The sequence below is a fragment of the Thamnophis sirtalis genome, unplaced genomic scaffold (assembly GCF_051295495.1).
Source record: "Thamnophis sirtalis isolate CommonGarterSnake01/CBP01778 unplaced genomic scaffold, rThaSir2_p1.2 scaffold_2, whole genome shotgun sequence".
In the NCBI taxonomy this organism is placed as follows: domain Eukaryota; kingdom Metazoa; phylum Chordata; class Lepidosauria; order Squamata; family Natricidae; genus Thamnophis; species Thamnophis sirtalis.
This window is the reverse complement of record NW_028261382.1, coordinates 73,801,247-73,826,771: the sequence shown is the minus strand read 5'-3', so window position 1 is coordinate 73,826,771 and position 25,525 is coordinate 73,801,247. Positions and strand designations below refer to the sequence as shown.

Here is a 25,525-nt window from a genome sequence, read left to right as displayed (position 1 = left end):
TAAGAAGAGATTGGATAACCATTTGTCTGAAGTGGTGTAGGGTTTCTTGCCTAAGCAGGGGGTTGGACTAGAAGACCATCAAGGTCCCTTCCAACTGTGTTATTCTATTCTGTTCTGTTCTGTGCTGTGCTGTGCAGTGCTGTGCAGTGCTGTGCTGTGCTGCCCTATTCTATGCTATGGCGCAGATACACGTCAACACAATTTCCAGGAGTGACTCCAAAAAACCTCTAAGCATAATTGGCTACCTTTAAACCAGTCTTCAATTACTGCTTCTTTGTCATTCCTATATTCACACCACAAGCTGTCCATGAGGGTTAGAGGAAACAGGTGCATTTCCTTCCTCAGAATCCCATTGATTCCACATCTGAAAACATCCTCGCCTGATGAATTTCTGCAAAGCCAGCCTTCCCTATCCGATACCCAGCCTAGATTTACTGACTTACTCATCATTCATCACTGAATAATCTTAGGGAAATCTGCCATCAAATGTCCCACTTCATCTTGGAGCAGTCTAGGTGAACCTTTTTGACACCGAGTGCCAAACCTGGAGCGTGTCCATGCCGGGAACTGGAAGAGCAGTCGCCCAGCACGCATACGCGCACTGGAAAGACGATCCTCTGATTTGCAGCAAGTGCATGCGCCTGGCCAGCTAATCTTCATACACGAATGCATGCCAGAAATCAGAGGACTAGGTGACGCACTGGAAACTGGAAGATTATTTTTCCGGCACATGCGTGTGCACCGGGCAGCTGCTCTTCCCAGTTTCCGCCGTTCCCACGCATATGAACACCAGCTGGCTGGCACACTGGAACCTGGAAGAGCAACTGGCAAAAGCTCACATGCCTGGAGAGATGGCTGTGGATGCCACTTTTGGCACGCGTGCCATAGGTTCACCATTACAGTCTTAGAGTATGAACTACCATTGGCAGACAAAGGAGGAGGGGACCTAATGGAATTCATCCATCACTTTAAACTATTCCAGTTGTTTTTTTTTAAAGAATTATTGTCATGATTCCCCTCCCTCTGCAACAAGCTTGGATTTGAGGCTTTTGTTTTTCAAACTGATGTCTCAGCTCTCAAACCCCCAAAACTGCCTACTGCTGTTTTATTTCAATCGAAGGCAGGTGGGCTATGAATATTTCAGCAGAAGAGATCCATGAATAAGTAACAACGCAGTCATGAGAGAAGTAAATTTCAGCTGTCAGACTGCAGGAAGATGAATCAAGGCGTTCAGTAGGTCGGAAAAGATAAATGGGCTTCATACAATCCGAACAGAGGTGTGGAAGGAGAACCTGCCCGTGGCTTCGATACTTCTTAGTCACAGCCACCAGCCCATCAATGGGCCATGAGAAAAGTTGTCGAAGTTTGCAATCAGGTCTCCATGGCAATGCTTCAGTCTTGTTCACCAGGCGTGGGTGTTACCTGTGCGAAGGATGGGTGCATAAATATCAACTTACCTGAAGGGGCTGACCTAGACTGGTTGTCATGGAACCCAAAGAAGCATCTCCTGCAAAGGAAGGGTCGTCATAGCAACAGCTGTTTGGTACCCGGCAAGCCATTCTACTCTCTCTATCTAAGCTACAGTGGGGTGAGGAAAGAGACGGGTGAAGGAGATCCCAAAATTTTTGCAAAGCTTGTGTATGCATTAGGAGATAGCCAGGGTTGTTGTCCCTCCACCCCTTTAGCTTTTTAGCAGAAAAGAGGCATTTTCCCCCAGGTAGGGAAGCTGGCTAGGGAACTCCACAGACCAAATATCAGGCAGAAAACAATACCTTAATCAAGGAACCTCTAAGGAGAAAAGCACATATCCACCAATGCTGGTAGGCAAGCAAGTGTCTATGAACAGAGAGCAAAACTCACACTTCTTTGCACTGGTGATGTTACCTAATTGAGTAATGAAATGTCTCCAAGAAAACCACCAAGCTCAGAGAGCACCAAGGACCTCAGAGTCCTCCTCCTCCTTCCTGACAGTTACAACAATTAATCAGTGAAACAACTTGCCTCCAGAAGTTGTGAATAGCAGTAGCACTTAGACTTATATGCCACTTCACAGTACTTTTATGGCCCTCTCTAAACAGTTTACAGAGTCAGCCTCTTGCCCCCAACAATCTGGGTCCTCATTTTACCGACCTCAGGAGGAGGGAAGGCTGAGTCAACCTTGAGCCTGGTGAGATCCGGTCTGCGAAATTGCTGGCAGCCGACAGTCAGCAGAAGAAACTTGCAGTACCCCATTCTAACCAGTGGTGAGTTTTTCCCAGTTCGGACTGGTTCTACCGAACCAGTAGTGGTTTGGCGGCCTGAGTCGCTGGAACCGGCAGCGACCCAGGTCTCCCCCACCCACCCAAACTGGTTCTTCGACCATCTTGTTTTTTGGTCCTGCATATGCGCAGGACAATTTTTATTGTAACGTGCATGCATGCATGGCGCACCCATGAGCGAACCGGCAGTAATGGCTGTTGGAACCCATCCCTGACTCTAACCACTACATCACCGCAGCTCAGAATGCTCTAACCCTGGAAGTTTTGAAGAAGAGATTGGACAACATTTGTCTGAAATGGTGTTGGGTTTCCTGCCTGAGCAGGGGGTTGGACTAGAAGACCTCCAAGGTCCCTTCCAACACTGTTATTCTGTAGGTGTGTGCAAATTATACAGGGCAAAAGTCTTGGGGATAAAGACAGAAGATCAAAACCGAGTTTGGAATAAGATAGTTAGCTATGTAAACATTTCAAACAAACAAACATGTGAAGGATGCTGGGAAATGTAGTTCAATAACAGGCAAAGTCACATTTCAAAATTTCCAGCCGGCACTTTCAGTTGAAGAGTGGTGTGGAATAGAACAAGCATAAATATTTGCATAATAAATAAGGCATGATAAATAGATATGGAAGACAGCAGATTGGCGAAGGCTGCCTTTGCGCATCCTAATTGACATTTGTGAATTCCTTCCTTTCTTCCCCTGCTTCTGATTATCACAATTTCCTGTTTTCTAGATGCTTGTGGCAAATATATAATAGACTTTGAAATGATTTCAAAGCCTTGGAGACTTAGCTGCAGCACCAAAACTAAACCAAGTTGATGAGGGGTGTATTTTAATACAATACAATAGCAGAGTTGGAAGGGACCTTGGAGGTCTTCTACTCCAACCGACTGCTCAGGCAGGAAACCCTGTACTGTTTCAGACAAATGGCTAGCCAACATCTTCTTAAAGACTTCCAGTGTTGGGGCATTCACAACTTCTGGAGGCAATTCCTGTTCCACTGATTCATTGTTCTGTCAGGAAATTTCACCTCAGTTCTAAGTTGCTTCTCTCCTTGATTAGTTTCCGTCCATTGCTTCTTGTCCTGCCCTCAGGTGCTTTGGAGAATAGCTTGACTGTCTTCTTTGTGGCAACCCCTGAGATATTGGAAGACTGCTATTATGTCTCCCCTCATCCTTCTTTTCATTAAATTAGACATACTCATTTCCTGCAACCATTCTTCACGTTTTAGCCTCCAGTCCCCTAATCCTCTTTGTTGCTCTTCTCTGCACTCTTTCTAGAGTCTCCACATTTTTTCTACATAGTGGCGACCAAAACTGAATGTAGGATTCCAAGGGTGGCCTTACCAAGGCCTTATAAAGTGGTATTAACACTTCACATGATCTTGATTCTATCCCTCTGTTTATGCAGCCTAGAATTGTGTTTGCTTTTTTGGCAGCTGCTGCCCACGGCTGGCTCCTATTTAAATGGTTGTCCACTAGGACTCCAAGATCCCTCTCACAGTTACTACTATTGAGCAAGGTACCACCTATACTGTACCTGTGCATTTCGTTTTTCTTGCCTAAATATAGAACCTTACTTTTTTCACTATTGAATTTCATTTATTAGATAGTGCCCAATGTTCAAGCTTGTCAAGTTTGTCTCAACCTGATTTAAATAATTTGGTGCATTTAAAGAGCGGCAAAAATCTCATTTTTTGGCAAGTTCAGGAAATTCTATATTAGGTCCCTGCTGAAGCCTCCCACAGCCATGGATTTTGAGCCTAAAACGACCATCACTATTATAACATATTTCTAAGGAAGGCAAGTTTTATATTATCAGAACATTACTTTGGTGATACTTTATACGTTACTCTAAATATCTACTTCGGAAAGGAGTTTTACCCCTCTTTAAAGGTCTCCTGCTTGAGCAGGGGGTTGGACTAGAAGACCTCCAAGGCCCCTTCCAGCTCTATTCTGAATTAATTAAATCCCAAGCACGGGTAAATTACCCCAAATTGGGTAAAAGCTGTATTTCTTATGAACCCGCTACCCAATCACAACCGGAACATTTAAACTGACTTAAAATATTTTACTCACATTGGGTAAAAAGGATTTTTGTATTGTAGGAAGTTATCACCCAGCCCTCTCCCAGAAAAATGAAATATCCTAGGAAATATTGAAAAGGCAGAATATTTCTCTGGATATAAAAAGAAAGAAACATGTTTTAAAAAACAGAATAGCTGCCTGTAGCTTCCTGCCCATCCCCACCTTGTTAATGGGCCATTAAGAAGGCCAAGCTAGTCTACTTTACATAATAAAGACTTCTCCACTGCAGCTACAGGAAAGCATGATAATATTGGCCCCGACTGGCCACATGGCATCTGAGAACTCAAACAAACCTGGATTCAAAACACAGCCTAGAGAGTTGCCCCTGCATGGCCCCATGGGAGTCTGACAACCAATCAGAATACATTTCTTACACAGGAACAGGAAACATAGAGGTGGGACTGAACAGGTTATAAAAAGCCTAGCAAGCCCCTCCCTCAGCCCTTCTCTTCTTCTTCACCAACAATGAAGCATGTGATCACCTTTTCTGTTCAGGACTCAAGCCATGTGGTCCTGTCCAACAATAAACCATCTTTCCAAGCAGTCTCCATGTCTCCAGTGTCTTTTTTACCCCACTTGGAGCCGAACCCAGAAGGACATTTCTTTCATCAGTATGATTTTGGCTAAAGAAGGAAAATGTTTGGGAAGCCCAGCTTTGAATGACTCCGAGCGGAATCTCCAAAAGTCATTTTGGTGCTGACATCTTGTGGTTGAAAATATGGCACTTCTGTTCATGTGTCTTTATTAAAGACACATCAGCCATTTGCTTCTGTCAAATGTGATAATTTTGTTTGTTTGTTTAGTTAGTTAGTTTGTCAAACATGTATGAGATAACAGGTATAAGTATAAACATGGGCATGAACACAGAAAATGAGTACAAATAAATGGGGACAGTAGGAGAGGGACGGTAGGCACGCTGGTGGGCTTATGCACGCCCCCTTTATGGACCTCTTAGGAATGGGGTGAGGTCCACAGTAGAGAGTTTAAGATTGAAGCTATGGGGGAGGGGATTGAGGATGTAACAACGGAGTCAGGTAGAGCATTCCAGGCGTTGACCACTCTGTGGCTGAAGTTGTGTTTTCTGCAATCGAGTTTGGAGCAGTTCACCTTGAGTTTGTATCGATCGTTTGCCTGTGTGTTATTGAGGCTGAAGCTGAAATTGTTGCGGACAAGTAAGATGTTGTAGCAGACAATTTGGTCGCTCCTGCCCCTCGCCCTGCAGCTGCTGCTGCTCCTCTTCTGGGGCAGCGGGGCTGCGCAGGAGCTGAGTCCACAGGGGAGGAACACCTGTCCAGCACCGGGGTAACAGGCACACCAGCCAGGAAGTGATCACGCTCCCCTGGCAGAAATGGCAGTAGGAGGGCCTGTGCTGACTTGTTCTTGGTGGTGAGCTGGTGGGCGCTTCATGGACACTCTTCTGGTTTCCTGTACATGTGTGCTGGTCTTCACGGGCACATGCATGCCAGAAACCAGATGATGAGGCTGCTCTTTTGGTTTCTGGCACGTGGGCATGCGCCAACACTGGACTAGAGAAACCAAGTTCCCTCAACCGTTCATCATATGTTTTAGCCTCCAATCCCCTAAGCATCTTTGTTGCTCTTCTCTGCACCTTTTCTAGGGTCTCAACCAGGGGTTACATCCTCCTGGTTCGGCTGAACCGGTAGAGATGATCGTCCTTGATTCTGTGAATCAGTAATAAAAAAAAAAAAGCTTCCAAGGATCCTGTGGTCAGCTGTGAGAGATGCGATCGTCGGAAGCTTTTATTCCCGCTTTTTAAAGCATTTTTTCTTTGCTGGTTTGGGCGAAGAGGTAGGGAAAAAATGCTTTAAAAAGCAAGGGGGAGGGTTGCTGCAAAAGAAAGAAAGAAAATAAGAAAGAAAGAAAAAGGAAAGAAAGAAAAGAAAGAAATAAAAAGAAAGAAAGAAAGATGGATGGATGGAGGGAGGGAGGGACGGAGGGAAAAAGGAGAGGGACGGAGGACCACAAACCTGGCATTAGACGCAGCTTCAGAGTATATCTTGAAAGAGCACAGCAAAATCCAGGACTGGAAGGGACCCGGAGGTCATCTAGTCCAACCCCTTGCTCCAGCAGGACATTGTTAAAATGAGTTTCTGTCTTTTGAAACCCCCAGTCACATGACTACATAGCCACACCCACCCAGTCACATGACACCCCACCACCACCAAGCCACACCCACAAAACCAGTAGGGGAAAATTTGATTTAACCACTGGTCTCAACATCTTTTCTGTATTACAGTGACCAAAATTAGACACCGTATTCCAATTGGGATCACTCTCCTTAGCTGGGATAAAGTTATCTTTAGAGCTGTAAAGAAACTATTTCCCTGCACCCTCCTCCCTGCCCCCCAGAATCGGTTCCCGACTGGGGGGCTCAAATGACAAAAATCCATTTGTAGATAAGTGCAGACAGCAACAGTTGTGGGTTAAGATGTACGCCTTTAGTAAGGGCTGCTGGAGCAAAGATTAGCCTTGGAAATTGAGCAGGAAATTCCACATTTATTTAAATTAACACAGTCTCTTGGGCTATGTTAAAGGACTATCACATCTATTATGGCCTTTAGCAACAAATGACATTGGAGCAAGGCAGGAACCTTGGAGGTCTTCTAGTCCAACTCCCTGCCAAGCAGGAAACCCTATACATTTCAGACAAATGGCTACCCAACATCTTCTTAAAGACTTCCAGTGTTGGGGCATTCACAACTTCTGGAGGCAACCAGTTCCACTGATTAATTGTTCTAACTGTCAGGAAATTTCTCCTCAGTTCTAAGTTGCTTCTCTCCTTGATTAGTTTCCACCCATCACTTCTTGTTCTACACTCAGGTGCCTTGGAGAATAGCTTGACTCCCTCTTCTTTGCGGCAACCCCTGAGATATTGGAACACTGCTATCATGTCTCCCCTAGTCCTTCTTTTCATCAGATTAGACATACCCAGTTCCTGCAACTGTTCTTCATATGTTTTAGCCTCCAGTCCTCTAATCCTCTTTGTTGCTCTTCTCTGCACTCTTTCTAGAGTCTCCACATCTTTTTTACATCGTGGCGACCAAAACTGAATGTAGTATTCCAAGTGTGGCCTTACCGAGGCCTTATAAAGTGGTATTAACACTTCATGTGATCTTGATTCTATCCCTCTGTTTATGCAGCCTAGAACTGTATTGGCTTTTTTGGCAGCTGCTGCACACGACCGGCTCATATTTAAATGGTTGTCCACTAGGACAGTGGTCCCCAACCCCCGGTCCGCGGACCGGTGCCGGGCCGTGGAGTACCTGGCACCGGGCCGCGCAGCGGCCGGGGGCCATGATTGCTGCAGCGGCCGGGGCCCCTGCAACGGCCGACTCTTCACTCATTCAGCGCCGTCGCCGGAGGGGGGGAGTTGCGCGGAAGCACAGGAGCAAGTGAGGCGAGGAGGAAGAATCCCCCGCTACTACACCACCTCCGCCCCCTCCCCGAGTCAGCCGTCCCCTCAGTGAACGCCTCCGCCTCTTTCTCCTTTCTCGCCTCAGTCGGCTCACCTGGAAGCGAGGCGAGGAGGGGGCGGACCATGCGCTGGAAGCGGAGCCCTTGGAGGCCCTGGCGGCTTCCCCGCCGGGCCTTGGCTTGTGAGAAGGAACGGCGGGAGAGGTAGAGAGAGAGAGAGAGAGAGAGAACGTCGGGCAGCCGAGGGTGGGGGGGGTCTTTTGAGGGGAGATGGGGGGCAGCGCACGGTGGAAAAGCGGTGGTCTTGCCCACCCCTTCCCTGCCTCCTGCCCGCTCCAGTTGCCGCAGCCAGGGGTGGGGGCTCGGTGCCTGAAGTCTCTTGCCTCTCTTCCAAAATTTCGCCAACGGGCATCGGTGAAGCACGCTCTTTCTCTTCCTCACAAAACACATTTCCTTTCCCCCCACGCGTAGTTATTGGCGATATGGACTCTTGGAGGCTGCGCTCCCGGGTCGCGTTTCCTTTTTGCAGCCCACGAGAATGTCTGGTTCTGAGCCTCAAAAAACGAGAGTTCTCTTAAGGCTGCAAAAAAGGAATATACTTTGGTCCTTGAAGCGCTTTTCCTGTTATTTGGACATTATATATATACGTACGTACATACGTACGGTATGTATATATGCATGTATGTGTGTGTGTGTGTGTGTGTGTGTGTGTGTGTGTGTGTGTGTGTATATATAGCTTGAAATAGATCTATACTAGTCTCCCTTTATTTATTTATCAGCATAAATATAACATATATATATATATATATATATATATATATATATATATATATATATATATATATATTATATATATATATATATATATATATATATATATATATATATATATATATATATATATATATGTCTGTAGTCCATAATATAGTGATGATTTTAAAAAAAATTAGTTGAGCACATGGAATCTTTTTTCTTTTAGTATATTTTGGAGGTGGGGGCCCACTTTGTTATTTAAGATATTATCTCCTTTTATATATGGTAGTGAAGATACCTAATACTCCTACCCCCTATTTCCCCCACGACAATCAATGTGTCGTCGCGAACAACGCCCCCCCATCCCTGCGCGCGCTCAGCGGGCCACGGTAAAATTATCAAAGGCTGACTGGTCCGCGGCGATAAAAAGGTTGGGGACCACTGCACTAGGACTCCAAGATCCCTCTCACAGTTACTACTAGTGAGCCAGGTACCACCTACACTGTACCTGTGCATTCCCAGGTTTACAGAATGGGATGCATCTGTTAAATGAGAAGAAGCTTGCTGGGAATACCAGACAAAGAACAATCAGAGGAACGGAATAGTTGTCTGCAGGGTATGGTCAACAAAAGTCAAGCCGGTAACTATGACACAGTTGAAAAACCAAGCAGAACTTTTCTCACACTGTTGTGGCCACAATCAATCTTGGGTTGTTGTTTTTTAAACAGTAGCCAATAACCCAGCATTGCCTGGGTATTTATTTATAGGGAGAAAATGTCTGGACCAAACATAATTTCTAATTTTGGATTTTCGCCCTTACCAGATGGAGCCCCCTTGTGGAGTACTGTGAAACCGTTACCACAGCAACTCCACTACGTTGTGCATTAGAAGCCATTTAAAGGGACAAAAGGCTGCATTTTAACAGAAGAAAGTTAGGGGTGTCTTACTGCCACAGTGTTTGTCTCCAGACAGTAAGTCATCTGTGTTCCAAATTTGGTTGAAATTTCTGGAAGTGTTCCAGAGTTATGCTCACACATCCATTTATATACATATACATGTACATGTACATGTACATGTACATATACATATACATACACACACACACACACACACACATATACACACACACATATATATGCACACATGCATATACATATGCACACACACATATATATGTGTGTGTGTGTGTGTGTGTGTGTGTGTGTTGCATTTGTACTGATATATATATATATATATCAGTACAAATGCAACACACACACACATACTAGTACTGTACTAGTACTGATATATATACTAGTACTGATAGTATAGATAGTACTGGTAGATAGTACTGGTAGTATAGATAGATCTATACTAGTACTGATATATATCAGTACTAGTATAGATCTATTTCAAGCTATTTAGCTCTCATCAGCTAGCCAGGTTCAAATCCCAGTAAGGGTGTGGCTAGCTGATGAGAGCTAAATAGCTTGAAATAGATCTATACTAGTCTCCCGTTATTTATTTATCAGCACAAATAAAAAAAAACACAAATATAACAAAGGCAACAGTAAAAATATTGGGTTTCTGTCGTGATGGACTCTTGTGACGAGCCGATTGACAGATGATGGAAGCAGTTAGCTTCCTCCCATAATTGGGGCTTACCAGGGGTTGTAAAAATCTAATAGATACTTTTCACCCTGGCTTCGCGGATAACGGATAAGAGCCTGTGGCCTAATGGCTAAGATCTCTGCCTAGTGTGCAATATAGCCCAGGTTCAAATCCCAGTAAGGGTGTGGCTAGCTGATGAGAGCTAAATAGCTTGAAATAGATCTATACTAGTCTCCCTTTATTTATTTATCAGCACAAATAAAAATAAACACACACACAGAAACACACACATATATATATATATATCCGTATAGACAGCCCTGAATGAAAATGAGGCACAACCTGGATTCATACAAAATAGAATAATAACTTCATTGTCATTTTCAATGTACATTAATCTGCTGCCATACTCCCATCGGAGCCTGAATCCGAGGAGGTAGATGATCTGGGGCTGACAGAGGTTGAAGGGACAGCCTCATTGACTTGACCTCATTGACTTTGGAGGAATGTGGGGAGGAGCAGGACCAGGAAACCCCGAGCCCCTCGGGCATGGGACAGTTTGCTAGCAGGAAGGAACAGAGGCAGGATGACCAAGAGAGGGCAGGCAATAGGGATGAAGAGTGACTGAGCTTAAGCAAAGCGACTGTTATTAGTGTGCGAACTGGTTGCAAATCTCTTTTTTCAGTGTCCATTGTAACTTTGAATGGTTGCTAAACAAATAGTTGTACGTTGAGAACTACCTGTTAATGTACTGGGTGGGAACAATAGAGTTTCTGAGCCATAATAATAATAGCAATAGCAATAAGACTTATTTACCGCTTCACAGCCCTCTGTAAGTGGTTTATAGAGTCAGCGTCTTGCCCCCAACAATCTGGGTCCTCATTTTACCCACCTCGGAAGGATGGAAGGCTGAGTCAGCCTTGAGCCATTCAGTATCGAACGGCCAAATTGCAGGCAGCCGGGAGGCAGCAGAAGCAGCCTGCAGTACTGCACTCTCACCACTGTGCCACCACAGCTCTACCTATCTAATTTGAGCTTGGACAACAAACAGGGCTAAAATTTGATTAACTAGCGTTTAGTGCCATCATGTCAATGCGGTTACACAATCACATGGGAGTTGGCATTCCAGGGTTTTTTTATTCCTTTGGCTGCAGAATCAGCAGACAAATATCTGACCTTGCAGAAAGCCCAGTTGCCTCTTGAAAAAGTACCTTTGGGACAACCATGACATGATGGATGACTGAGAATCTCTCCCACAGACATTTAGCTATGCAATTTTGGGATGAACAATCTTCGAATGGTGCGGGAGTATGAACCAGTATGTCCAGAAAAATTGTAGACTATTTGCACTTCAGTTGAAGATGCAGACAGCACAGAGTTCAACCCCCACAGCCTGGGCCCTGGGTTCAACAGGGCAGAAAAAATCCCGCAGAAAGCACACTCCAACTTCTTTTTTTATCAAATATTTTTTAATTAAGTTACTAGCTGTTAAACTGGAGTTATATTTATTTATAAGGGGAAAATGTCTGGACCAAACATAATTTTCTAATGTTGGATTTTTTCCCCTTACCAAAGGGAGCCCCCTTGTGGAGTATTGTGAAGCTGTTACCATGGCAACTCCACTGCGCTGCACAGTAGAAGCCATTTTACGGCGGTACAGTAGAAGCCATTTTAAGGCACAATAGGCAGTATTTTAACATAATATACTCCCCCAATGGGCTCTTGGGGTGTCTTACCCCCAGAGTATTTTTTCTCCAGAGAGGAAGTCATCTATGTACGAAGTTTGGTTGAAATTGCTGGAGATGTTCCAGAGTTATGCTGGAATGTACACACACACGCAGCCATGTTTTTATATAGATAGATTAAGTATTATAAAATACAGAAGTAAATAAAAGAGCAAAGAGGAAGGAAATGGGAAAGAGAAGTGAGGAAAGTGAGGAAACTAGGGCATACAAAACCTTTGCCAGACCAATTCTCGAATACAGCTTGTCTGCCTGGAATCCACACTGTATATCGGACATTAATACGATCGAGCGAGTCCAGAGATATTTCACGAGAAGAGTCCTCCACTCCTCTGCTCACAATAGAATCCGTTACGCCACCAGGCTCAAAGTTTTCGGTTTGGTCAATCTGAAACTACATCATCTACAGTCTGACCTAAGCGCAGTACACAAAATTGTCTGCTACAACGTCCTACCTGTCAATGACCACTTCAGCTTCAACCGCAATAATACACGGGCAAACAATTGATACAAACTCAAGGTAAATCACTTCAAACTCGATTGCAGAACATACGACTTCAGCAACAGAATGGTCAATGCCTAGAATGCTCTATACATATACATATACATCCTCAAACTCCCACAGCTTCAATCTCAAACTGTCTACCGTGAACCTCACCCCATTCCTAAGAGGTCCGTAAAGCGTGCATAAGCACACCAACATGCCTACCATCCCTGTCCTACTGTCCCCATTTATTCCTAATCATTTCTTTCGTTCATGCCCATGTTTATATTTATACCTGCTACCTTGTACATGTTTGACAAACTAATAAATACAAATATAAACACAGAGGTAGGGAAAAGAAAAGAAAAAGGAACTTCCGACTCTCTCAGTTGCAGTAAAACAAGGCATCAAATTCCAGCTTTTCATTTTTCCGACTTTGTGAACGAAAGAAAACCAGAAAGTCCAATTGCCTCTTGAAAAAGATCTTCTAGGCTTCCAAAAAAGTTCTAAAAACTAAAGTTGTTCATGCAGATGTTTGGCCAGCAGGGGTCGCCCAAGACCGTCCCATGAAGCATTCCGGCACTTGCACTAATATAGTTCATTATGTGCACGTCTACTGCGTAGACGTGCTCACGTAACTGAGCAAAAGTAAGCGACAGGAACACGACTGGGACAACTCAAAATCCACGTCGAAGCAATAAAATCCCTTGATTCAGGGAGAGACGAGGTGTTAGAAGAAACGTCCTTCTGGGTTCAGTTCCAAGTGGGAAGAAAGACACTGGAAACATGGAGGCTGCTTAGAAAGATGGTTTAATGATGAACAGGACCACATGGCTTGAGATCCTGGAGAAAAGAAAAAGAACGTGGGGGGGGGGGAGAGAGAGAGAGAGAGAGAGATGGAGAGAGAGAGAGAGAGAGAGAGAGAGATTGATTGATTGATTGATTGATTGATAGATACCCTCTCTTGGGCCCTGCCTTGGAGCTTCCTGTTTCTACATAAGAAATGTATTCTGATTAGTTGTCAGACTCCCATGGGGCCATGCAGGAGTAACTTTGTAGTGTCTTGAGTCCCAAACTTGGTTGACTCTTGCTGGTTGATGTAATCTCCCCAAGTGCCATGTGGTCTGTTCTGTTGCTAGGTGGGTAGAGGGCTAATTCTACCTTTGCTGGATCTTGGGTGGGGGCATTTGCCTATGAATAGACTTAAAGGTAAAGGTTCCCCTTGCACATATGTGCTAGTTGTTCCTGACTCTAGGGGGCGGTGCTCATCTCCGTTTCAAAGCTGAAGAGCCAGCGCTATCCAAAGACGTCTCTGTGGTCATGTGATCAGCATGACTCAACGCTGAAGGCACCCGGAACGCTCTTACCTTCCCATCAAAGGTGGTCCCTATTTTTCTACTTGCATTTTTACGTGCTTTCGAACTGCTAGGTTGGCAGAAGCTGGGACAAGTAATGGGAGCTCACTCCGTTATGCGGCGCTAGGGATTCGAACCACCGAACTGTTGATCTTTCTGATGGACAAGCTCAGCGTCTTAGCCACTGGGCCATCTCATCCCACAGAATAGACATAGCTATCTCTTTATCTGTTAAGTGCTGACATCTGCTGTGGGTATTGAGGATGGTGGGGGCTATTACGTGTGAGTCTGCTTCCTGCCTCTAAAAAAATGTGTTTCTCCATTTCTTATCCAGGGACATATAATATTCTGTCTTTTTAATATTTCCTAGAATATTTCATCCTTCTAGGAGAGTAGTTGCTAACTTCCTACATAGGTTTACCAGCACGATGGAAATTGCCAAAAGGGAGAGAAACAAGGATACCTTGTTTTAAATTCCGAAGGGATCCAAGAAAAGCATCGCAGAGGTATCTTTGTCCTTGTACATGGTATCCTTATGGCATATTGAATGTAGGTAGTCCTTAACTTATGATTGCAATGGAGCCCCAAATATCTGTTGGTAAGCAAGACATTTCTTACATGAATTTTTGCCCATTTTAGGAGTTAGGTAATCCTGATCCTAATGACTGTTTACCAGACAGGTGATTGCCCACCAAATGGCAAAGCAACTGGTTTCTGCCTTGACTGTGTCACATCTGAATGGCTGCTAATTGGGTTATCCAACCTATCAACAACAGAGATGCAGAAAAAGCAGGGAGAGGGGCCAGTTTCCAGATTTGCCCTGGTTTTGGAGTCTCCAACAGGCAGAGTTCAAGGACAGAAACTATCTACATATGTAACCAATTCAATGAGTGTCCGCAGGTCTGGTGACTTCTCATCACAGAGATGACAAGGTTGACAGATTAACACAGTTGGAAGGGACCTTGTAGGTCATCTAATCCAACCCCCTCCCCAGTCCTTGTCCCGATAAACCCCTTTTATTTCATTGACAGTGAATTCCTCTCCAGCAAAGTCTTTCCTCTCCCACAGCCTTTCAAGATAGCTCACAATTACCGACCTTTATCAGGCTTGGAGAGTGGCCAGGCCGATATCTTTCAGACGCCACAATACTTGGCAAGAATGCAGGAATGAACTAATTGTCTCCTGCAAACTCTACTCCCCTTTTGCTCCTATTTTATTCCCTATGGGAGGGGTCATTCATTGTCCACCTGTGGCCTTACTCCAGGGGTGGGTTTCTCGCCCCGTTCCAACCGGTTTGGTTGGAACGAGGCCGGCGGCGTCCTCGCGCACGTGTGCGGCGTCCTTGCGCGCGCCGCACGTATGCGTACTAGCGTCTGTGCAATGCTCCAGCTGCTCCTGGAGGATCGCGCAGGCGCTGTATGCGTCCTGCGCATGCGTGGAAGCGCAGAATTATCAAAACCGGGTAAGGAGTGGGCGCGGGCACGCGGGTGCGCACGGGGGGGGGCTTCGCCGTTCCCGGAAGTTATTTACTTCCGGGTTTGGCGACCAACCGGATCGCAGGGACCGCCGCGAACCGGTTGAAACCCACCCCTGCCTTACTCCCAAGTCACCCCCTGTTCTTTAGCTCTTCCCTTCATCTGGCAGCTCTGTGCATGAGCACACTGGAAACAGGCTTCAACTGTTTGTCTGCCTCACTGATGTCTGACTCCAAAGGCAGCTGTTAACTGCCAGACGGCCCTGGCTCCATCTCTGCCTCCAACACAGAGCCCTCATCAGAGCCTTCTCCAGACTCCAGGACTGGGCCTTGTTCCTCCCCAGCCTCCTTACTGTCCAAATTTGCTGCCAGCTCTGCTGGCAGGCCACAACAATTATCTTCTCCAGTTCTCTTTTAATTCAACGGTCTCTAGGTACTGCCTTATCCACTATCCATCCTTTTTGGTTTTTTGCCTTTCTAAGTAAGTTTCGCCTCCTGACATGATATGCTGTACCTTTCTGTTTGACTAGAGCAGTGTTTCTCAACCTTGGCAACTTGAAGATGTCCGGACTTCAACTCCCAGAATTCCCCAGCCAGCGAATGCTGGCTGGGGGATTCTGGGAGTTGAAGTCCGGACATCTTCAAGTTGCCAAGGTTGAGAAACACTGGACTAGAGCAACCAAGATTACTAATGGCAGGATAAGACGGCAAAACAACATAGTTATTTACTATTTCGCGTAATTTATCCATCTCCTAGAAGACCCTAGGGATATCTCTGTGATACTTTTCATGGTTTAGCCTAATCCCTGACTTATTGTAATGATCATGTCATATGTTATAATAAATCATGAAAATGTCAATGACAAGCATGTCGTGTAATACATATGTATGCAGCTGTGGCTACATGTTTAATCTCCAGCCAAAAGATCGGAGATTATTCAGAGCTGATTCCGAGAAATTGACAGACAGCATCACCAAACCAGGTAAAAATATAGTCATGGCAGCTCCCAGAACTGCCCACCGCACCCCTCCTGTTCTGTGATACCAATAAAGGAGACTATTTGTAGCTCAAGGTTGAAATGAGGATTCCTTGGTGCTCTCTTGAGCTTGGCTATTTTCTTGAATTAGTGTTGTGGCCCACCAGCAGCCAGCAGAGCTGGCAGATGATTTGGACAGTGAGGAGGTTGGGGAGGAACAAGGGCCAGTCCTGGAATCTGGGGAAGGCTCTGATGAGGGCTCTGCGTCGGAGGCAGAGAGGGGGCCAGAGCCGTATGCCAGTTATCAGCTGCTTTTGGAGTTAGACATCAGTGAGGCAGATGAACCGCTGGAGCCTGTTCCGAGTGTGTGCAGGCGCAGAGTGGCCAGACGAAGGGGACAGCTAAAGAACAGGGGTCGACTTTAGGAGGAAGGCCACAGGTGGACAATGAATGGCCCCTCCCAGAGGAAATAAAAGAGGAGCGAAAGGGGAGTGGAGTTTGCAGGAGACAATTAGTTTGCTTCATTGGTTGGTGACTCTTCGAGACTCTTTGCCAAGTTTTGCAGATCTCGGCCTGGCAGCTCTCCAAGCCAGAGAAGGTCTATGACTGTAAATCCTCCCTTGAAAGACTTTGCTGGATGTGAATGGGCAGAATTCAGTCAATTAATAAAAGGGTTTTTTTTGTCGGAACAAGGAGTTTACTTCATGCTCTCAGTCAGAACAACTAGTTAGATGAACACTAGTTGGCAGCCTAAATGATGCTGTTTATACCCACGGAGGTTTCGTGATGTCATTTAACAGTAGAGAGATGCAGCCAGTTCATGGGTGACTAATGTCAAATCTGAAGAGCTCCGGAATGGTTGCAGCTGGTGCACCAGAGGTATTTGTTCGAATGCATTCCTAGGTACAGCTGTCCTCCAGAGACAGCTGAGGATAAGCAGCCACTGGCAGACCAGGAATCTCATTCAATTCCTGGATCTGGTTTCCTACCAGTCAACAGCACATCTGCTAATTTAATTTGAGCTTCCTCACTTTCATCCAGCTCATTGCCTGAACCTTAGCTGACAGTCAAGAGAGTATCAAGTAATTCCTTGAAGTTAAAACAGCAAATGGCTAGAAGCCCTGGACATATTGGAAGCACCTCAATCCAACGCTCCATCTTGTAATATGATTGAGTTAACAGAGGGATAGAATCAGGATCATGTGAAGTTCTAGTACCGTTTTACAGAGCCTTAAAGGTAAAGGTTCCCCTGACACATATGTGCTAGTCGTTCCTGACTCTAAGGGACAGCAGTGCTCATCTCCGTTTCAAAGCCGAACAGTCAGCGCTGTCCAAAGATGTCTCTGTGGTCATGTAGCCAGCATGACCAAAAGCCAAAGGCACACAGAACGCTGTTCCCTTCCCACAAAAATGGTCCCTATTTTTCTACTTGCATTTTTATGTGCTTTCGAACTGCTAGGTTGGCAGAAGCTGGGACAAGTAACAGGAACTCACTCCATTATGCGGCGCTAGGGATTCGAACCGCAGAACTGCCAACCTTTCTGATCGACAAGCTCAGCATCTTAGCCACTGAACCACCACATCCCTATCAAAGCCTTAGTTTATTGTCATTGCACATTGTTCAACAAAATTAAACGCCATCTTCCGTGTACATTATAACTATCAAAATAAAACACAAACACACATCCTTCACATTCTATATAACTGAAATTGAAAACCCCCGATATTGTATTAATATTGTACTACACAGTAGAATTCAATATAGCTCTGGAATAGAAGCTGTTTTTCAGTCTACTTGTCTTTGTTTTTATTATCCTGTAATGTCTGCCAGATGGTAATAGTTAAAAAAAAGGGGTGCCCAGGATGAGATGGATCTTTAAGGATGTTTTGAACTTCCTTAAGTCAGCGGGAGCTATCAAGCTCTTCCAAAGCGGGGAGAGGACAACCAAAGATCCTTTGGGCAATGACATTGACCCTCTGGAGCGCTGTCCTATCTGCCCCTGTGCAATTGGCAAAGCAGACACAGGTGCAGTAAGTTAAAATACTCTCTCTGGTGCAGCGGTAGAAGGCCACCAGCAGTTTTCCATTCGGTTGTTGTTTCCTGAGAAGTCTCTGGTAGTATAATCTCTCCTGGGCCCTGTTGACCAGGGCTGCAATGTGAGTGCCCATGAAATGAGAACACCCAGAAACTTAAAATTGGCCACTTGCTCCACTCGGTCTCCGTTGATAAGCAAGGCCTGGATGTCTGATCTATTCCTTTTGTAGTCCACTATAAGCTCCTTGGTCTTATGGGTGTTAAGGACCAATTTATTGTCTCCAAACCACGAAAGCAACAGCTCTACCTCATCTCGATAAACAGACTCATCCCACTCTAGGGATGAGTCCCACCACTGAGTAAGACCGCACTTAGACTATGGCATCAGTTCTGGGCACAATATAAAAAAGAGATTGAGACTCTGGAAAGAGCGCAAGAAGAGCAACAAAATTAGCGGGCTGGAGACTAAAACATACGGTTACAGGAATTGAGATGTCTAATGAAAAGAAGGATTAAGGGAGACATGAAAGCAGTGTTTCAATATTTAATGGGCTCCTACAAAGACGAGCTGGTCAAAACTATTTTCCAAAGCACCAGAAGGCAAGACAAGAAACAATGGATGGAAACTAACCAAGGAGAAGCAACCTAGGATTGAGGAGGAACTTCCTGACAGTGAGAACAATTAACCCGTGTGAAAAGCTTTCCTTCAGAAGTTGTGGGTGCTTCATCACTGGAGGCTTTCAAAAAGAGACTGGATAGCCACTTGTCTGAAATGGTATAGGAAGACTTTCGAAGACTCCCTTCCAACTGTATTCTTCTTCTGTGCAGTTTTTACCCCCACCTTTCAATTTAATGGCCCTGGTTCCTTAGCTGATCAACCTTCCAATTCGCCCCAACAGTGCTTAGAAGTCCTCTGAGCCTTCTTCTTCAGTTTCCAATCTTCTTCCCTATCTTTGATTTCCTTCTTTGCGCATTTCATTTTCTCTTGGCTCAGCACTGTTCTTATTGTCCTTCTCCATTTTATCTCCTACTCTGTGATTCTCTCAGGCTGATCATTAACCTGAGCTGTCAATTCCATGCACAGATTTTGCTTCTTTTCCGTCTCTCTGGAAGCATAGCCTGCAAGTAAATTGCATGGGGTTGGGTTTTTTGTTTGCTTCCTCTCATTTTCTGGTGGGTTAAAATGGCTGTGGATATTTCATGACATCACCTCTGCTCAATCAGTGCTAGAAAGTTTAAAACCGGAAGAGATATCGCAGCCTACTTCCATCACAATTCTCCAGCAGCTTTGCAGGGAAAGAACATTCCCTGCCATTGTCCCAAGCCCTGCGTGCCAAGCAACCCCACCCTCAAAAGGCATCGCATCCCACGTGCCAGTGGGACAGGATTTTCTCTGCAGCCGTTTCCTTGCTCAACATGTTGCCCTCATCTTCCATTTGCAAATGGCCAAAATAGGGCAGAGAGCCAAGCTGATCCAAAAACAGACATGAGGGGATTGCTAAAAGTCTGCAGAGATTCTCCATCATCCAGGTCACAATTGTCCCAAAGGTGCTTTTTTCAGGCGGCAACTGGATTTTCTTGTTGTTGTTTTGAAGAGATTTCGCTTCTCATCCAAGAAGCTGCTTCTACTCTGACAGGATGGTGGGGAAATGGAAGGATTTATATTCCTTGCAGACAGCTGGTCATTTGCATCCTTTTAGAGGGTCCTTGAAGCACTTGGAGGGTTTATCTGTGTCCTCAGGGTAACCTGAGTAGTGTAAACTGTTCCTAGTCTGCAATTTTTCCTCTGGGAATCCATTCCTACTCCCACATCATTCAAAGGGTGTCCATCCCAAATTGTATAGCTAAAGGTCTGTAGAGATTCTCAGTTCTCCAGTCATAGTTGTCCCGAAAGTGCTTTTTTCAGGAGGCAACTGGACTTTGTTTTTTTCTTTGAAGATGTTTTGCTTCTCATCCAAGAAGTTTCTTCAACTCTGACAGCATGGTGGGGAAATGGAAGGGTTTCCATATTCCTTGTGAATGACCTCTAATTATATTCTTCCCCCAATGACCAGCTGTCTGCAAGGAGTATAAATCCTTCCACTCCCCCAACCAGTCAGAAATGAAGAAGCGTCTTGGATGAGAAGCAAAACATCTTCAAAGAAAAAATAAGTCCAGTTGCCTCCAGAAAAAGCGCCTTTGGGGCAACCATGACCTGGAGGACGGAGAATCTCTACAGGCTTTTAGCAATTCCCCCACGGCTGTTTGGATCAGCTTGGCTCTCTGCCCCCTTTTGCCCATTTGCAAAAGGAAGGTGAAGACAGCATGTTGAGCAAAGAAACGGTTGCAGAGAAAATCCTTGTCCCACTGGCACGTGGGATGCGATGCCTTTGCAGGGTGGGGATGCTTGGCACGCAGGGATTCTACTCGGGTCCTGGGAAGGCTGCTCTGTTTGTTCCTCGGAGCAATAGCCACGTCCCGCCTGGGCTGGAAAGTCAGGACAGCACAGGGGATATATCTGCATGCTGCCACTTTGCATCCCGAACCTCATACAACCCTCCGGCAGTTTCTTGTGTGGCCGTTTGGCTTCCAAATCGTATCCTTATGATTTATATTGATATTGTTTCCTGATTGCTTATTTGTACCCTACGACTATCATTAAGTGTTCTACCTTATGATTCTTGCCAAATGTATCTTGTATTTTTATATACACTGAGAGCATCTGCACCAAAGACAAATTCCTTGTGTGTCCAATCACACTTGGCCAATAAAGAATTCTATTCTATCCTGTCCTATCCTATTCTGTATCCTATTCCATATTGTATTCTAATACTTATTCTATTCTCTATTTTGTAGTCTTTTCTCTATTGTAATTTTATTCTGTTTTGTATTCTATTCTATTCTCCATTCCAATATTCTATTCTGTTCTTTTCTAATTTTCTTCTATTCCATCCTATCCTAATTCTTGTTCTATTCTATTCCTAGCTGGGGATCGAGAACAGGTTGCAACGCTTCCCCATCCTAGCAGTCTCTGCATCACGTCGGGAAGGACGTGCACGCGTGTCTCGCTCCCATGGCAGGGAGAAGCTCGTGCAAGCAACGCCCCGAAGGGGCTTCTCCACTTCGCAGGGCAGTCGGTCGCTCCCGGCTTCCAGTTTGCCGTGAGGGAGGAGGCTGTCTCCCTTCCCTGAAAGGCTGGGCGACGACTCCCCTGTCGCCCCCACCTCACCCCACTCCAGCGGGGGTTGGGAACCATGGGAGATGTCGTCGTCGTCCTCCAGAAACCTAACGGAGGGGAGAGAAGCAGCACGCTACCGCTCCTGAAGTTTCCCCGCGGGGAGTCGAGAAAGGGAGGCTGCTGCGCGCGCATCCGAGGGTCGATCCGGCGCGCGAGGCTCCGCGCGCATCCGAAGGCGAGCCGGCGCGCGAGGATGCGCGCACATACCGAGGGCGAGACGTAGCGCGCGCGCGAGGAGAGAGAGAGGGGGAGAGAGGGAGGGAGGGAAAGAGTGAAGGGAGGGGGTGGGAAAGAGTCAGCGCGGCCTCGCCCTTGTCGCAGGGAAGCGGAAGAAGGGAGCGGGCGGAAGACGTCACCGCTACGGCGGAGGAGGGGGTGGACTCGTTCGCGCTCGCTCTCGCTCTCGCTCTCGCTCTCTCTCTCTCTGTAGGGGACTCTGAGATAAGAGAAAAAGGGCGGAGCTTTAAGTTCTGTTTGAGTGAGGGGAGGGGCAAAGCTTCCGGCGTCGGTCGCCCGCGCGCGCGTTGGGAGACGGGGGGGGGGAAGAGCGCGCGCAAGGAAATCGGGGGTTGAGGCGGCTGAGGCGTCGTCGGCTAAGGCAGAGCGGGAGCCCAGGTGCGCGCCCGCACTCCCTCCCTCTCCCTTAACCCCCACCCACCCTTCCCCCGTGTCGGGGGCGCGCGTGCGTGCGCGTGGACGGCTACGCCTCAGCGACTGAGGAGAAGAGAGAGCCAGAGAGAGAGAGAGAGAGAGAGAGAGGCGGAGGAGGAGAAGGAAGGAAGGAAGGCAGACCGGGGCTGGGCCTGACGACGGCGGCAGCAGGAGAAGGACTCGGGCGGAGAAGATGGCGGACGGGGACAGCGGGAGCGAGCGAGGCGGCAGTGGCGGTGGAGGCGGCGGCGGAAGCAGTGGCGGCGGCGGCGGCGGCGGCGTGGGCTTCCAGGGCCACCGAGGAGGCGGAGGCCCCGGCAGCGGCGGAGGCCCGGGCCCGGAGCAGGAGACGCAGGAGCTGGCCTCGAAGCGCCTGGACATCCAGAACAAGCGCTTCTACCTGGACGTCAAGCAGAACGCCAAGGGCCGCTTCCTGAAGATCGCCGAGGTGGGCGCGGGGGGCTCCAAGAGCCGCCTCACCCTCTCCATGGCCGTCGCCGCCGAGTTCCGAGACTACCTGGGGGACTTCATCGAGCACTACGCCCAGCTGGGGCCCAGCAGCCCCGAACAGCTCGCCCAGGCCTCCCCGGGCGGAGAGGACGGCGGCGGGGGCGCGGGGGGCCCCCGGCGGGCCCTCAAGAGCGAGTTCCTGGTGCGCGAGAACCGCAAATACTACCTGGACCTGAAGGAGAACCAGCGGGGACGTTTCCTCCGCATCCGCCAGACCATCAACCGCGGGCCCGGAGGAGGCGGCGGCGGCGGGGCGGGCTTCCCCGGCGGGCCCCCGGGCCTCCAGAGCGGCCAGACCATCGCCTTGCCGGCCCAGGGCCTCATTGAGTTCCGCGACGCCCTGGCCAAGCTGATCGATGACTACGGCGCCGACGAGGACGAGCTGGGCGGCGGCGGGGGTCCCGGCGGTGGCCCCGGAGGCGGCGGCGGAGGCCTGTACGGGGAGCTCCCCGAGGGCACCTCCATCACGGTGGACTCCAAGCGCTTCTTCTTCGACGTGGGCTGCAACAAGTACGGCGTCTTCCTGCGCGTCAGCGAGGTGAAGCCTTCCTACCGCAACGCCATCACCGTGCCCTACAAGGCCTGGGCCAAGTTCGGCGGCGCCTTCTGCCGCTACGCCGACGAGATGCGAGACATCCAGGAACGCCAGCGGGACAAGCTCTACGACCGGCGAGCTGGGACGGCCGGCCCGGGCAGCGGCAGCGGCGCCGGGGACGACTCCGACGGGGATGATGTGGACGACGATTGAGCCTCTTTTCTTCCTCTTCTCCAAACCCCTCTTTCCCTCCCCCCAGCCGCCGCTATACGGGGAGGAGGGGTTGTCCCCCCCCCCTCCATGGACCGGGGAGGAGGAGGAGTGGATGGAAATGGGGCGCAGGGCAACCTGATCCTAAGCTTCCTTCTCCGCGAGGAGAAAGAGAGAGGAGCCCTGCCTGCCCTGCCTCCACCCACTTCTGAATTGCCTCCTTTCCCCACTCTGTTGTCCCCCTCTCCTCCTCCCTCCTTCCAGGATACAGCATCTGTCCTTGTGAATTGGCCCAGCTTTAAGCTCACCCCTCCCGCCCCCAGGCTTGCCATCCTCTTTGCCCCATAGAGAGAGAGAGAGAGAGAGAGAGAGAGGAAGGAATTCCGGTGACCTCAGTTAACCTCCGTCCTCCTGGTCCGCAGAGTAGAGAAAAGGGGGATCCTTTCCACCTGGTGAAAAAACGCAATCCTTTCCAGCGTGAAAAGGGGATCCTTTCCACCATTGATTGGTTCGAGCTTCCCAAGGCTTCTCATCTGCCCCCCACCCCACAGCTGAAATGTGTGGTGTCTTTTTCCCCCCCACCCACCTACTTACATCCCCCCTTTTTAATTTATTGGAGGGGGGTGAAATTAGGGAGAGGATTTCATCTTGGGTCTCCCCTCTCCCTTCCTCTGGGTGCCCTCCCCTCTCCTGCATTTTTTGAGCTCTCATGTTCTTCCTCCTCCTCTTCCTCCTCCTTCTCCGCTCTCAAAAACCAGCATTCTTGGAGACTGCGTGGCCACTGAGCACAGTTGGAAAAGGAAGAAGAGAAGCTGGCACAGCTATCCAAGTCCAGCAGCGTAACCGGGCAAGTTGTTAACAAAAACCCCAACGTGAAGGGGAAGGTTGAAGCCCAAGGCAGATGGGAGAGTTGAAATGGGAATGGGGGGGGGGAGAGAAGGGAGGGAGAGACAGGAAAAATGGCCGAAACAACCCTGAGAATGTTCCGAAAGATGGGTTGAAATAGGGATGGAGCCTGTATCTGGACCGACGTCCACTGATGATCTCCTCCTCCTAAATTTTTACCCGTAAAGCTACAGGTGCCTGAACTAGAATCGATAACGAAATTATTATTCTAAAGTTGGCAGGTCATAATGAGTTTTTTTCCCTTCTCCTCCTTAGGGGTGGGGGTGGGGGGTTTGCAAAGAGGCAGGTTCAAAAGAAGAAAAAAAGGCATAAAGCACAAGGAATGCAGAGTGGACTAGTTGCTGTTCATTGAAAGTTCTTCCCCTTCTCTCTAAATAAGGTGAAAGAGCAAAATGGCTTTAGGCTTTAGTAGGAAGTAAAAATTGGAGCTGCCTTTCTCTGAGCTTTTTTTTTTCCTTAAAAAAAAGATGATCTATTCCAGTAAGGTGGAATCTGTTCTGCAACTCGCCGGGTTTGTAAACACACACAACAAAAGCATTAAAATCTGGTAAAAAGAGAACAAATGTGAGGCTTCAAGTCTAATAAATAAATACGAGAGGGAAAGCTGCTTTCACCATGCAAATAAGTGGACATGTTCTATGAAAATAGACACCAAGAACCTCAGGTCCAGAAGTCCAGCATCTGTTGTTGTTTTAACAAGATTTTTTTTAACAACAAGAAGAAAACGCAATCCCATTTCCTCAGTAACTCACATTAATGTCAACAGCAGTGGATTGTTTAGAGCACCGTCTGCCCTCTGGGAGGTTCATCGTCGTCGTCATAAAACAAAAGAGCAGAATCAAGCCACGTTCTGTGACTATGAACACGAGCAGCATCTTAACCACCTTCAAATTTTACTATAGACTGGCTACTGCCTATTTGTCCAGTTGTCTTTCCCAAGCAGAGTTGGGTCTCCCCACCCAAAGAATTGCCTCATCTATATTTTAAATGGATTCTTACCTAAAATGATATTTTTTTAAACGAAGTCAGTCCTATTCCCTCTTTAAAAAAAGTGTTTTTAGCTACAACATTATATACTAGTAACTTTGAATTGAATGGAAATTGCGTACTGTTCATTGCAAAGTTTCGGGTATTGTTTGTGTGACATCTTAAAAAGAGGCAGGTAAAGCTTCCTCTACAATCTTTTAAAATTGTGCATGCCTGTCTTTTATTTGAGCTGCCTTTTTAATTTATTGCATACCCTTATTTACCTTATTTTGGCATTGCTCTTCTCTATACTGTCTTTGTTTTGTATTTATTAGAAAGCA

The 25,525-nt window shown here is 47.1% G+C and overlaps 1 protein-coding gene across 1 annotated transcript; it reads left to right on the top strand.

The window, feature by feature from the left end:
- Positions 1-21,970: 21,970 nt before the first annotated feature.
- PURB (purine rich element binding protein B) lies at positions 21,971-25,313 on the top strand. The gene has a single exon (XM_014065549.2). The coding sequence runs from the start codon at positions 22,251-22,253 to the stop codon at positions 23,313-23,315; it is 1,065 nt and encodes a 354-aa protein (XP_013921024.2). The 5' UTR covers positions 21,971-22,250; the 3' UTR covers positions 23,316-25,313.
- The last annotated feature ends 212 nt before the right edge of the window (positions 25,314-25,525 follow it).

What these genes read in the sequence shown, in the direction of transcription:
- PURB (XM_014065549.2), top strand. Translation starts at nt 22,251, where the DNA reads ATGGCGGACGGGGACAGCGGGAGCGAGCGAGGCGGCAGTGGCGGTGGA.